Source organism: Hyla sarda, chromosome 8, assembly GCF_029499605.1.
Source record: "Hyla sarda isolate aHylSar1 chromosome 8, aHylSar1.hap1, whole genome shotgun sequence".
Lineage (NCBI taxonomy): Eukaryota > Metazoa > Chordata > Amphibia > Anura > Hylidae > Hyla > Hyla sarda.
Genome location: NC_079196.1, coordinates 229,055,066 through 229,067,589, shown reverse-complemented (window position 1 = coordinate 229,067,589; position 12,524 = coordinate 229,055,066). Strand labels below are relative to the sequence as shown.

At 47.1% G+C, this 12,524-nt stretch overlaps 1 protein-coding gene across 1 annotated transcript in view; it reads right to left on the bottom strand.

Annotated features, from left to right (window-relative positions):
• Nucleotides 1–1,349: 1,349 nt before the first annotated feature.
• The window catches only part of LOC130284128 (serine protease 27-like), a 52,848-nt gene continuing 41,673 nt past the window's right edge, over nucleotides 1,350–12,524 (bottom strand). Inside the window, exons 5-7 of the mRNA XM_056534156.1 lie at nucleotides 12,191–12,462; nucleotides 2,569–2,738; nucleotides 1,350–1,787 (exon numbers count right to left, since the gene is read on the bottom strand). Of these exons, the coding sequence (XP_056390131.1) occupies nucleotides 1,422–1,787; nucleotides 2,569–2,738; nucleotides 12,191–12,462 (808 nt within the window). The 3' untranslated portion in view covers nucleotides 1,350–1,421. The remainder of the gene's footprint in view (nucleotides 1,788–2,568; nucleotides 2,739–12,190; nucleotides 12,463–12,524) is intronic.

The following is a 12,524-nucleotide window of genomic DNA, read 5'->3' as shown; positions in this document are numbered from 1 at the left end:
CAAAATAATCTGACCTCCCGGTCGACTAATGGAATTATCCGGTGTTCCAAAGTCCGGGTGCTGACAACAGTAAGTTCATCCCTGGTGTTACAGGATGTGAAATACTCCCCCGCTTCTGATCTCTCTGCCTGAAGAGTGGTCTGTTGTTGTGGCGCAGTGTCACTAGTATCCGTCTCCATTCTGCTTAATGACTCCTGCAGTTGCGTGCTCAGGCTATGAAGAAACTAAGTCCACAAAAGATAGAAACGGAGCAAGGAAAGCCGGCACTGCAAGCTGTATAGTCTCATGCATAGGAGACGCGCTCTCTCACAAACGGAATCAACTGCCCCGCTAACATACAACAGTTCCGTGCAGATGGTGCTCAATCGGATGCAGTGTCCAAACAAAGACGAAACGAGAAGATGGCACTCACCATAAAACTGGGTCACCTTATTCTTCAGTTGTGAAGAGACACATACAGGTCAGGGGATCTTGCAGACAATGGGAGCGTGCGAAACGTTTCGTGCGTAGCTGATGCTACCCATCCTCCTACCGCTGCTGCTTAAAACAGGTGACAGTGATAGGTAACCATAGCAACATATAAACACACAGTTAAAAACATACAATACTCCTTACAAGTAAGTACTTATTCTGTAAGAACGGGGTTAAATCATAACGTATACATCTGCATTCTGTTAAAACAGGTATTGCCCCCCCCCCCCCCCCCCCCGATGGATTGCCCAGATGGACAATTGCACCGGACAATATAATATGAGAAGAATTATTTTGTCTTGTTCCTCTCTATTTATTTTCATCATCTCTTTAGTTTTTATTGTTCTCTTTCTAATGAACATTACACTCTAGGCATACCTACTGTATATAGCACGTAAAATTAGAGGTGTGCTTCGCTCCTAGACATCTTATCCCCCTATTCAAAGGATAGAGGATAAGATGTCTGGTCTCGAGGGTCCCGCTGCTGGGGACCCCCTGTGATCTCAGCTGCGGCACACCAGACTTCGCTCTGTGCCGGATGACTGGCGATGTGGGGCTGAGGCTCGTGACGTCACGATCCAGCGGTGGGACCCCCATAATCAAACATCTTATTCCCTATCCTAGGGGTGGAGTACCCCTTTAAGGTTCTGGCGCTGGCCTTCTTACCTCATACCTTATGTTGACCCATACAAGGGTTGCAAACTGTCGACCTTACAGGCAAAAGCCACTTAGTAAATTTTTGTTTAGTATATGTTGTAACTTCATGACACAAAGAAAACAAAAGAAAAGATGTTTTTAATAAAAATAAAAAATAAACATAAATTACCACAATGAACATTATAACGTGATGCACATTATATTGTCCGGTGCAGCTCAGAGTCAGTCTACAAGTGTCCGGGTGTAAAGGAGTCCTCCACATATGAGGTGTTACAAGCACATGGATCCATCCTCTATGTGATGAGCACAGCCATGAAAAACAAGACTGGAAACACATTGGGGACACTTGTGGCTCCGCTGGTAGTGTTGGTGACGATGGTGATGGAGGTGATGTTGGGGTTGGCGGAGGGGTTGATGACGGTGGGCGTGGTGTCAGGAGGGGACAGGTAGACTTGTCTATTAACCATGCTGGTGAATGTGACATTTACAATATTCCCTTCTGAGTCCGGAGCAATAGTCTTAATCCAGTTGACATAAGACGTCAGTTTGGTGTAGACCCCGGGATGGTTCAGTTGGCCGCACCCTTCTCCCCAGCTCACCAACCCGGCCAAGAACCATTGTCCTTTCTCAGAACACACCAAGGGGCCCCCTGAGTCACCCTGGAGAGAGGAGAAAGAATAATAGAAAGGTTATGAGATTATAACAGAGTTCTTTGGTATAAATGTGACCTGACTATATGACAGATCACAATGGAGCACAAGAGCCATGCAGCTGGGGCCAGTATGGACCATGGGTATTGTTTGCTATATCTCCATTACCATCTAGGTGATATAGGCAAACAACCCATGGTGGCGGGGCCACCAAATGGTGGATCAACTTCATCAAACCCCACTCTGGTGTCCACCTAAACCTCTTCAATCTATACTTGTTGCCCCCTCCCCCAACTTCTCGGAGCTGATGACCTAAGTAAGAGTTAATCTGGTGCTGTGGACTAAGGGAATTAATTAGAGCTTGGACTCATCTTGGTTGCTGTATATATTTATCGGGCCAAATCTTATAAGATTAAATATTACATAGGACTTAAAGGGGTACTCTGCCCCTAGACATCTTATCCCCTATCCAAAGGGGATAAAGTGTTTGATCGCGGGGATCTCGCAGCTGGGGACCTCTGCGATCTTGGCTGCAGCACCCCAGACATCCGCTGCACAAGCGAACTTCGCTCCTTGTCGGATGACTGGCTCGTTGCATCACAGCCATTCCCCCTCAATGCGAGTCTGGCGAGTCTAACATTGAGGGGTGACATCACAAGCCTCTGGCGCTGCACCCGAAGCTCTTAGCGAACGCCAGCAGCGGGACCCCCGCGATCAGACATCGTATCCCCTATCCTTTGGAGAGGGAAAAAAATGGCTAGGGGCAGAGTACCCCTTTAACAACACCTACCTGACACGAGTCATATCCCCCCGCTTTATATCCCGCACATATCATGTCATCCAGGACAATTGGAACTGAGCTACTGATCGGTGATTGAATGTGATAGAGCCCATCGCAGGTCGCCGTATCGATCAGGGGCAGCTGCACCTCCTGTAGAGTCTGCGGGCTCGGAAGACTCACTGTAAGAGAAAATTTCACACATTGATTCATGGCTCAAACTATAAGATGGGGCAAAGGGAACCAGTCCGCCCACCACCCCAACCATCACCACGGCCCCTGCCTTACTTACTAAAGCTAGATTAGTAGAGGACAATGAAACCAATCCTCCAAAGCCTGTTAATAGTCAGAAATATTCTACATTCGGGTACAAAAACGTGTGGCCACCTCCTGGAGGATACGATGACCCATTAATAGAGTTGATGAGTTTATATTACACCCTCAAAACTGTTAAAGCAGAGGACCTATGACATACAGTGGGGGTGGGGTCCTGCATAGGGTTATCTTGTGCAAGAACAATACTCATTCTCCAGATACACCAAATGCACCTCCACCAACGATACAGCCCACTACTCTATATTGAACAGGGACAAGAACTCTGAAACGTTCTGTCTACTCTTCCATTTGCAGTAGAATATGGTTTGGTTGATGTCTCGTAGACAGGTTATCACCAAATAAAACATTTAATATAGTGTTCCTTGTGTAATTAGCAGACACTTTCCCACTCACTTGCTTTTAAATTTATCAACATAAATATGTTTAAAATGTAATAGAAAAAAAGGCCACTAGGTGGCTCTGTTCTGTTCCCCAATTAATAAAGTGAGTTTGGTCTCCACCCGGCCTGGCAGGAGTCCGAACTCAGAAAGTGTTTCTCTAAACTGAGCTTGATTGTCAGCTGCACAGAAAGTGAAAGCTCCACAGATTCTCACAGAAAGCTGCACAGACTGAAACCTGCAGGAGAGCCTCACTAATAGCAACACAGACTGAAAGATGCACAGAGCCTGAGGTCTTCTATTCATCACAGCACTGCAACCATGTGAGGGCAGAAGTGGTCCTCCAGCAGGCTTCAGTGACATCATGCCTATCTCATATCTATCTATCTCATATCTATCTATCTATCTCATATCTATCTCATATCTATCTATCTATTCATCTCATATCTATCTATCTATCTATCTCATATCTATCTCATATCCATCTATCTATCTATCTATCTATCTATCTATCTCATATCTATCTATCTATCTCATATCTATCTCGTATCTATCTATCTATCTATCTATCTCATATTTATCTCGTATCTATCTATCTATCTCATGTCTATCTATCTATCTATCTATCTATCTATATATCTATCTCATATCTATCTATCTCATATCTATCTATCTATCGGCACATGAGCAGAAGACGTGTTTGGGAAGCGGAGAGGAGAGGGAAATGAATATTCATTGGACTGGCCGATGTCACAGTGCCCGAAGGCAAGCTTCTCACCCCGCCCGTGCTACTTGGTCCTCATTACCATAATCACAAAACTGAATATAACAGCGCAAAGAGGCGACGGATCCGGGCAAGGTTAGCATCATTTTAAACAGCGTCACCCACACTGCCAGCCAGTACCACTGGTTAGTGCGGGTGCTTTGCTGACAGTTTTCCTTTAAATGGCAGAAAGGGGGCCCACTGTCAGCCCCCTAACCCCAAGTCTAGCCCCAAACCTCTATTCACTTAGACTGCAGGATGGGCTGCGGGTACTTTAAAGCCAGCACAGGGGTTGTCAGGGGTAGGCACTACTTTCTGGGGGCACTATCTACTGGGGGCACTATCTACTGGGGGCACTATCTACTGTGCTCAATACTTACCTGGGTAAAGTACCTACTGGGGGTACTACCTACTGAGGGCACTACTTATTATGGGCATTACCTACTCAGGGCACTACCTACAAGGTGCATTAACTACCTGGGAGGGGGGACTAGCTACTGGAACATTACCTGTCTTGGGGCTTACCTACTACCTACTAAGGGTATTACCTACCTGCGGGGGTACTACCTACTGGTGGACATTACCTACTACCTTTTGGGGCATTAACTACAACCTACCTGGGGGCATCACCTGGTACCTACTGGGGGCATAAACTACTTGGGGGCATTACTTTCTGGTAGCATTACCTACAACCTACCTACTGGGGGCATTACCTCCCTGGGAGCAATACGAGGGGCATTCCCTATGCACTTGGGCACTACCAACCTACTGGGGGCTTCTACCTTATTGGGGAGATTCTCTACCTACCTCCTGGGGGCATTACCTAGGGCACAGGTAGGGAACAGGTGGGGAATGTGCTTAAAAAGTGTGGAGCCTAATATGTTTGTTGCCTGGCAGATTCTGCACTGACAACTCATGATTGGAAGAAGAATTCATGACGATCTAAGCTAGACCGAGAAGAAAAGATAAGAGAACGACTCCAAGAAGACTCTTTCTGTGAGTCAGTAGATGTAACTGCACTGTAATCACTTATACAGTCTGCAGCGCCTGAATAGAGCCAGGGTCACTACTCTATGGGCTTTGTATTGGGGATATTGGTTTATTTTCTGTAGTTTTTATACAGTCAGTATTATTCTTATTTATATACTGGTATTATTGGTAATATTGGTCTCAGTATACAGGATTTGGTCAGTAACAGTATAATGTTGATATGTATAGTGATAATACTCCTCCTTGTATGCTGGTATTATTGGTAATATTGGTCTCAGCATACAGGATTTGGTCAGTAACAATATGATGATAATATGTATGGAGATATTATTTCTCCTTATATATTGGTGTTATTTTGTAACTGTATGATTTATTTAGAGGTTTTTATCATGGGAAATTGTCGAAGTTTGACGAAATGCACTTGTGAAAGTAAATGTCCCTGAATGTCAGTTAGGAAATGTGGTCACCCTACCTCCATGTGCTTGCCAGAGGTAGCCTGACTGCCATTAGGTAACGAGATGAGATCCTCAGACCCTTGTGCGGCCATGGGGGAGATTTATCAAAACCTGTGTAGAGTCAAAGTTGCCCAGTTGCCCATAGCAACCAATCAGTTCGCTTCTTTCATTTTTCACAGGCCTTGTTAGGAATGTAAGAAGCGAGCTGATTGGTTGCTATGGGCAACTGGGCAACTTTGACTCTACACAGGTTTTGATAAATCTCCCCCCATATGCTGGTGCGGTTGGCCCTGGGTTCCTCCTAATACAAGACAATGCTAGACCTGATGTGGCTGGAGTGTGTCAGCAGTTCCTACAAGAGGAAGGCATTGATGCTATGGACTGGCCGCCCGTTCCCCTGAATCAGATTGAGCACATCTGGGATGTCTCGCTCCATCCACCACAGACTGTCCAGGAGTTGGCGGATGCTTTAGTCCAGGTCTGGGAGGACATCCCTCAGGAGACCATCCTCCACCTCATCAGGAGCATGCCCAGGTGTTGTAGGGAGGTCATATAGGCACGTGGAGGCCACACACACTACTGAGCCTCATTGGGACTTGTGTTAAGTACATTACATGAAGTTGGATCAGCCTGTAGTGGGGTTTTCCACTGTGATTTTGAGTGTGACTCCATATCCAGACCTCCATGGGTTGATACATTTGATTTCCATTGATAATTTTTGTGTGATTTTGTTGTCAGCACATTCAACTATGTAAAGAGAAAGCCTGCTCTGCCTGTTCATTCCAACGCACCATTACCGACTTGTGTCCCTTCAAGAGGTCTGTTAAGGGTGCAGCTACTGTAGCAAAGGGGGGGATGAACCTCATATAATAACCCACCATCCCCAGGAACGACTTCACTTGTCAGGTAGTGACAGGTCGTGGCCAATTCCGAATGGCCTCTACTTTGTTTATCTGGGGTTTGACAACTCCAGGCCCAATGACATAGCCTTTGGAACATAGAGGGCGCGCCATGTAAATCAAAGGATAACACCTTGTATTGAAATAAACCTTCTGGTGTGACAAATGCGGTTTTCTCTTTGGCAGCCTCCGTCAAGGCACCTGCCAGTACTCTTTTGTGAAGTCCAAAACAGAAAAGTACCAGGCTTGTCCCAGCTTCTCAATAAGCTCATCGACTCGGGACGTGGGATATGCATCAAACTTGGAAACCTCATTAAGTTTACGGAAATCGTTTCAGAACCGTAACGTACCGTCTGGTTTGGGTATTAAGACTATCGTACTGGCCCACTCACTTTTCGATTCTTCGATGACATCCACCTTTAACATATGCTGTACTTCTTCCAAAATGGCTTGTCGCCACAACTCAGGTACCGGGTATGGTTTCAACCGTATTTTCACTGGGGTTCAGTGACAATGTCATGGCGGATGACAGAAGTACGTTCAGGAAGGTCTGAGAACACATCGGTGTTCATACTGATGAACTCCCTGGCCTCCTGATTCTGTGCAGAGGAAAGGCTGTCAGCAATCTTTACTGTGGCAACTGCTTTCCTCGCACCGGACTGAGAGACGGGAAACTCCCCCCCTAACAAACCTGGCCGGGGGCTCCACCCCTAACAAACCTGGCCGGGGGCTGTCATCCACACCAGTCCCCCTATTTTTCCAGGGTTTCAACAAGTTTACATGTTACACTTGCTCCGGCTTCCTCCGCCCGGGCTGGTGTACCCTGTACGTCACCTCCCCAGAAATTTACTGTCGACCATTGGTACCCGAACCAGAACCCGATCTCCCGGGTTAAAATTTCGAACATGAGCCTGGCTATTATAGACTCTGCTCTGTGCTTGCTGAGCTGCTTCCATATGTTCCCTGACCAAAGGCAACACTGTTTCCATCCGTTCCTGCAACTGAGTGACATACTCATCTACACTTTTGTGCGGCGTGGGCTGTTGTTCCCACACCTCTTTGGCTATGTCTAACAGACCACACGCATGTCTGCCGTCCAGCAGTTCAAAGGGCGAGAACCCAGTAGAGGCCTGGGGCACTTCTCGCACTGCGAACATGAGATAGGGCAGCAAAAGATCCCAATTCTTTCCATCTCTAGCCACCACCCGCTTCAACATATTTTTTAACGTTTGGTTAAAACTTTCTACCACGCCGTCCGTCTGCGGGTGGTACACGGAGGTCCGTAGCTGTTTAACTGCAGTAACTTACTAAGCTCTTTCATTACCTTTGACATAAACGGGGTGCCCTGGTCAGGCAATACCTCTTTAGGTAAGCCCACTCAGGAAAACAAGTCCATTAGCTCCTTAGCTTAAGTTTGGCTGAGGTATGCCGCAGAGGTAGCGCCTTGGGTTAGTCCAGGACTTCCAGGATGTGTTGGTGCCCCCTAGCGGATTTCGGCAAAGGGCCTACCAGATCCATAGCGATCCGTTCAAACGGGACCTCGATAATCGGGAGGGGGACCAGGGGACTACGGTAATGTGACTGGGGGCTAGTTATTTGGCATGTTGGGCAAGATTCACAGTACCTTTCGACCTCTTTATACACACTGGGCCAGTAAAAGCGCTGCAAAATTCGGTCCTGCGTCTTCTGCTGGCCCAGGTGCCCCCCTAAAACATGTTGATGGGCTAACTCTAACACTAGCCTCCGATATGCTTTAGGCACAACCAATTGTTCCCCCATTCTCACCCCGAACCTGGTTTACCCGGTACAGCATCCCTTTGTGGACCACAAAACGGGGGTATACAGTCTCGGGTCCCAGTTGTTGTGGTGCACATTCTACAATTAATACATTTTCCCAGGCCTGAGATAGAGTCGGGTCCTGGTGCTGTGCTGTACAAAAATTTTCTCCCGAAACATTGTGGTCTGCCAACTCTGACCTTGACGGCAGCTCCTCAACATCTCCTACCATAACGCTCAGTGGAGACGACACCTCCTCTTCCACCGTAGTGGTGGTGGTCACCCAAACTGCTGGTGCTTCTGACTTAGGTTCCCAAGCTTCCGGGGTCACCCTTTAATAGGGACAGTCTATTGGGGATACCCCTCTCTCGCGGGTCTGGGGAATTCTTGTCTGGGGCCACATAGACATGAACCCTGGAAAGTCTTTCCCAATTTTGAGCTCATACTGTAGCTTTGTGGCCACGGCCACCTAATGAGTCCTCCTGCCAGCCACTGTGGACAAAGTCACTAGGGTGGTAGGATAGTCCTTTAAGTCCCCATGAATACACAGGACCCCAGCTTTCCGGTCCACATACTCAGTCGGCGGCACCAGGTTAGACCTCACCAAGTAACCACTTCACCCGACAGAGGTTACCATAGTCCATCGTTTTGGGGATGCCTGTGGCACACAGTCTTTGGGCATACATGGAGGGGCAGTGGGCAAAGTTAATGTACATGGATTCTCCCTGGTGGGGACAATTGGCCCTGACATGTCCCAGCTCCTGACACCCCCAACACAGCAAGGGGGCGGGGTCTTTATGGAACACCTCCCGGGGAACTTTAGGGCTTACCAACCGCCTGGGCAAGGGGGGGGGGGGACACCCTGGGTTTAACAGCCCACTCCTGTAGTTTCCTGGAGGACTTGTGCCATTCCACCAGTTCTACTATCCCCAGTGCATTGCTAAGGGGACGCCTGGCCAACCCAGCTCTGGAGGGAGTATCGGCCAAGAGACGGTCCAGCATGGCAGTGGGACTCAACACCTCCGGCTGCTGCCATTTTTGTAGGTGTTGCAACAGGTCGAAGTATTGCGGTCTGGCAGACTCAGCCGGCTTATACTCCCACTGGAGTAGCCGCTGGGCCCCGACCCACACATTTACCCCAGTCTGGCCAGGATCTCACCCTTGACAATGTCATAGTTGGCAGCCGGGTCGTTGGACAAGTCAAAGTACGCCTGCTGGGATCCAGACGACAGGAACGGAGCGATGACCTCAGCCCACTGGTCCCGGGGTAACTTCTCCCTCATGGCCACTTTTTCAAAGACCGCCATTTAGGTCTCGACATTATTCGAAAGGGTCATCTTGGCCATCGCCATCCGAACTGCTTTCCGAGCGTCAGGGGTGGTCCGGGTCGTCACTAGTGTTGAGATAGGCCATATTCGAATTCGCGAATATTCGCGAATATATGGACGAATATTCATCATATATTCGCGAATATTCGCATATTCATAATATTCTCGTTTTATTTTCGCATATGCGAACATTCGCATATGCGAAAATTAACATATACAAAAATTAGCATAAACGGAAATTCGCATATGCAAAAATTCGCACGCCAGTCTCACACAGTAGTATTAGAGCCTTCTTTACACCACACAAGCTGGAAGCAGAGAGGGGTGATCACTGTGATGTGTACTGTGAGAAAAAAAAAAAAAGAATATTCATAATTATGAATATAGAGCGCTATATTCGCGAATATTCGCGAATATTCGCGAATATGCGATATTCGCGAATAAAATTCGTATTGCGAATATTCGCGAGCAACACTAGTCGTCACTGCGGATTGTAGTAGCTGGTTAGTCTCCTGCTGATGCTTGTTGGACTTCTGCTGTTGCTTGTGGACTCCTGCTGTTGCCTGTTGAACTCCTGTTGTCGCTTGGTGGACTCCTGCTGGAGCCTGTTGGTCTCCCGCTGTTGCAAGTTGGCTTCCATGAGCGCTTTTATAACATCCTCCATTTTGGCAACACTGCGGTCACTGGAACACTGCTTTGCCTTGACTCACTGGAGAAAACACTCTCGATGTACTGACTCTTGTCGGTAGGATTGTTTCCCCTAGCAACAACGCCGAGGGGTTATCCCAGGCTTGGTTCTTACAAACAGTATGCTACAACACAATCACTGACTGCCCGCATCCTCCACCAAATGTGATGACTCGCTCTTGCAGATAGGTGCGGTTGCAGTATAGAGGCACAGAAACAGGACTTTTCAACTAAAAGATCAGTGTTTTATTCACACTTGGCAAGCAGCAAACAGTCTTTAAATGCAGAACAAAGGAAAAAGTAACAAAAGTCTACCGGTATTCCTTAGGTGTTTGTTCACACCTGAGTCCATTCCATGCGGCATCAAGCAAGTCTTTTCCAGGCCTCCAGGCAGTCTGCTCACCAGCTTCCAAACTCTCAGGGAAGACTCCACACTCAGCTCTCTCTGGCAGTGTGAGCTGCAACTAGCAAAAATCCCCCCCAGCTGGTGAAGCAGGCTGTGTTTAAGGCCAACAAAAGACGGCCTGGATTGTGGGGAATGACCCCCCACCCTGCACTTGGTCATTCCCAGTAAGAGCCGTCCCAGATTGGCTTTGCAGCTACACTAGTGTCAGTCTGCACCATGCAGCACGGACACTGGAAAAATTACCGGCTCTCACTTCAGTGTGCAAAGGTATATACACATATTGACCGTCCACTATTATCCTTTTCACCTTCTCACAGTATATACAGTGTGTGTAGGTATATGCAGTGTGCATAGTTATATACAGTGTGCATAGGTATACACAGTGTGTGCATAGGTATATACAGTGTGCATAGGTATATACAGTGTGTGTAGGTATATACAGTGTGCATAGGTATATACAGTGTGCATAGGAATATACAGTGTGTCTAGGTATATGCAGTGGTATATGCAGTGGTTTCCAAATATATATTAGTGGTGGAGCCCAAAACATCACATAAATTGGGCCAAAGGAAAAATTACAAAACAACCCCCCAAACCCCCAACCCCCCCCCCCCCCCCCCCCTTGTTTTAAGCCAAAAAGATATCATGTGGAGGAAGACTCACGGCAGATTCACATGCACCGACATCTATGGCACAAATAAATCCACACAGAATCCGCAGGTCGTATATACACGGCTGGATGTGGGTTCACTGTCAACTCGCTGTACATTTCCCCCTTTGCAATGCAAAATATGAAACTTGCAACAAATCCGCCTCCAGCGCTGCGTGCCCTGCAGATATTTTGTGACAGTAAATTACGGGACTTTTTTCCCATATTTTTTGTGGTATTCTTTTGCCCTGAAAAATACCGGATTATATTAAATAGTCTGCTGTGGTTTGCCAACCAATGAGCTTTTGTCCAGCCCTCTTAATATATAAGGGGCTGCAGCCACTAAATTCTAGTCTCTTATCTCCTGGACACTAAAGAAGCATAAACATCTCATCAGCTTCATCAATTCATCTAGGCCCAAAGCCTAAGAACCTGCAGCCACGAAACATGAGTTACTCAAAGCTCAAACTACTGAATCTTGTGTGACTACTATCAGCTCAAATATTCTTGAATAGTAGCACAATGGCTAGCATCAAAAGCTCATTGCTTCCAAGTCCCAGCAAACCTGTGAGGAACCTGTATCCCGGTTCACTCTTGAAAATACCATTTTCAATACCATTGCATAAAATCTGCAAGTAAAGTTTATTCAGTTTACTTCATAAAATCTACTTTGGATATTCCGTTATTTCTCCCTGCCGTTTGTGGGAAGGTTGGCGGTAGGAACATTACTATGGAGGAAACAGCACCCTGGCATCACGACATTCAAGGGTTAATACCACCAGACCCTACACTATTACCGCAACAACCTACTCCCGGCACCACACTGCCATATGATGCCAACTCCTAGTCCTTCAGATAGACTGCGAGACCCACTTTACAATTCCGTCCGTCATGTTAGTTCCAATGACACACGGTAAAGCTGCAGAAGACCCTCATAGAGGACAATCGTCTGTGATACCAATACCTACCGCCATACTGAGTGTTTCCCCAGCCGGTGACCCAACACATGAGGCCCATAGGGAAGACTACGTTGGCTGTAGGGAGGCAGACGGGGAGGATGTAAGAGGTGAAGGTCACGTTGTCCACCAATTGGATGAGGCTGATGTCCCCCATTGATCCTGCGTTCACATAATTCGGATTCTTAATAAAACTCTTCACATTAATAGAGATTTCTTGAGAATTTGGCACAGAGATTTGGTAGGTACCAAGATGGACGGTGAGTGAGGAGGTGGTGACGCTGCTGCAATAAGAGAGATGATACAATTAGAAGAAGACGTCACCACCATCTCCTTATAGAAGAGC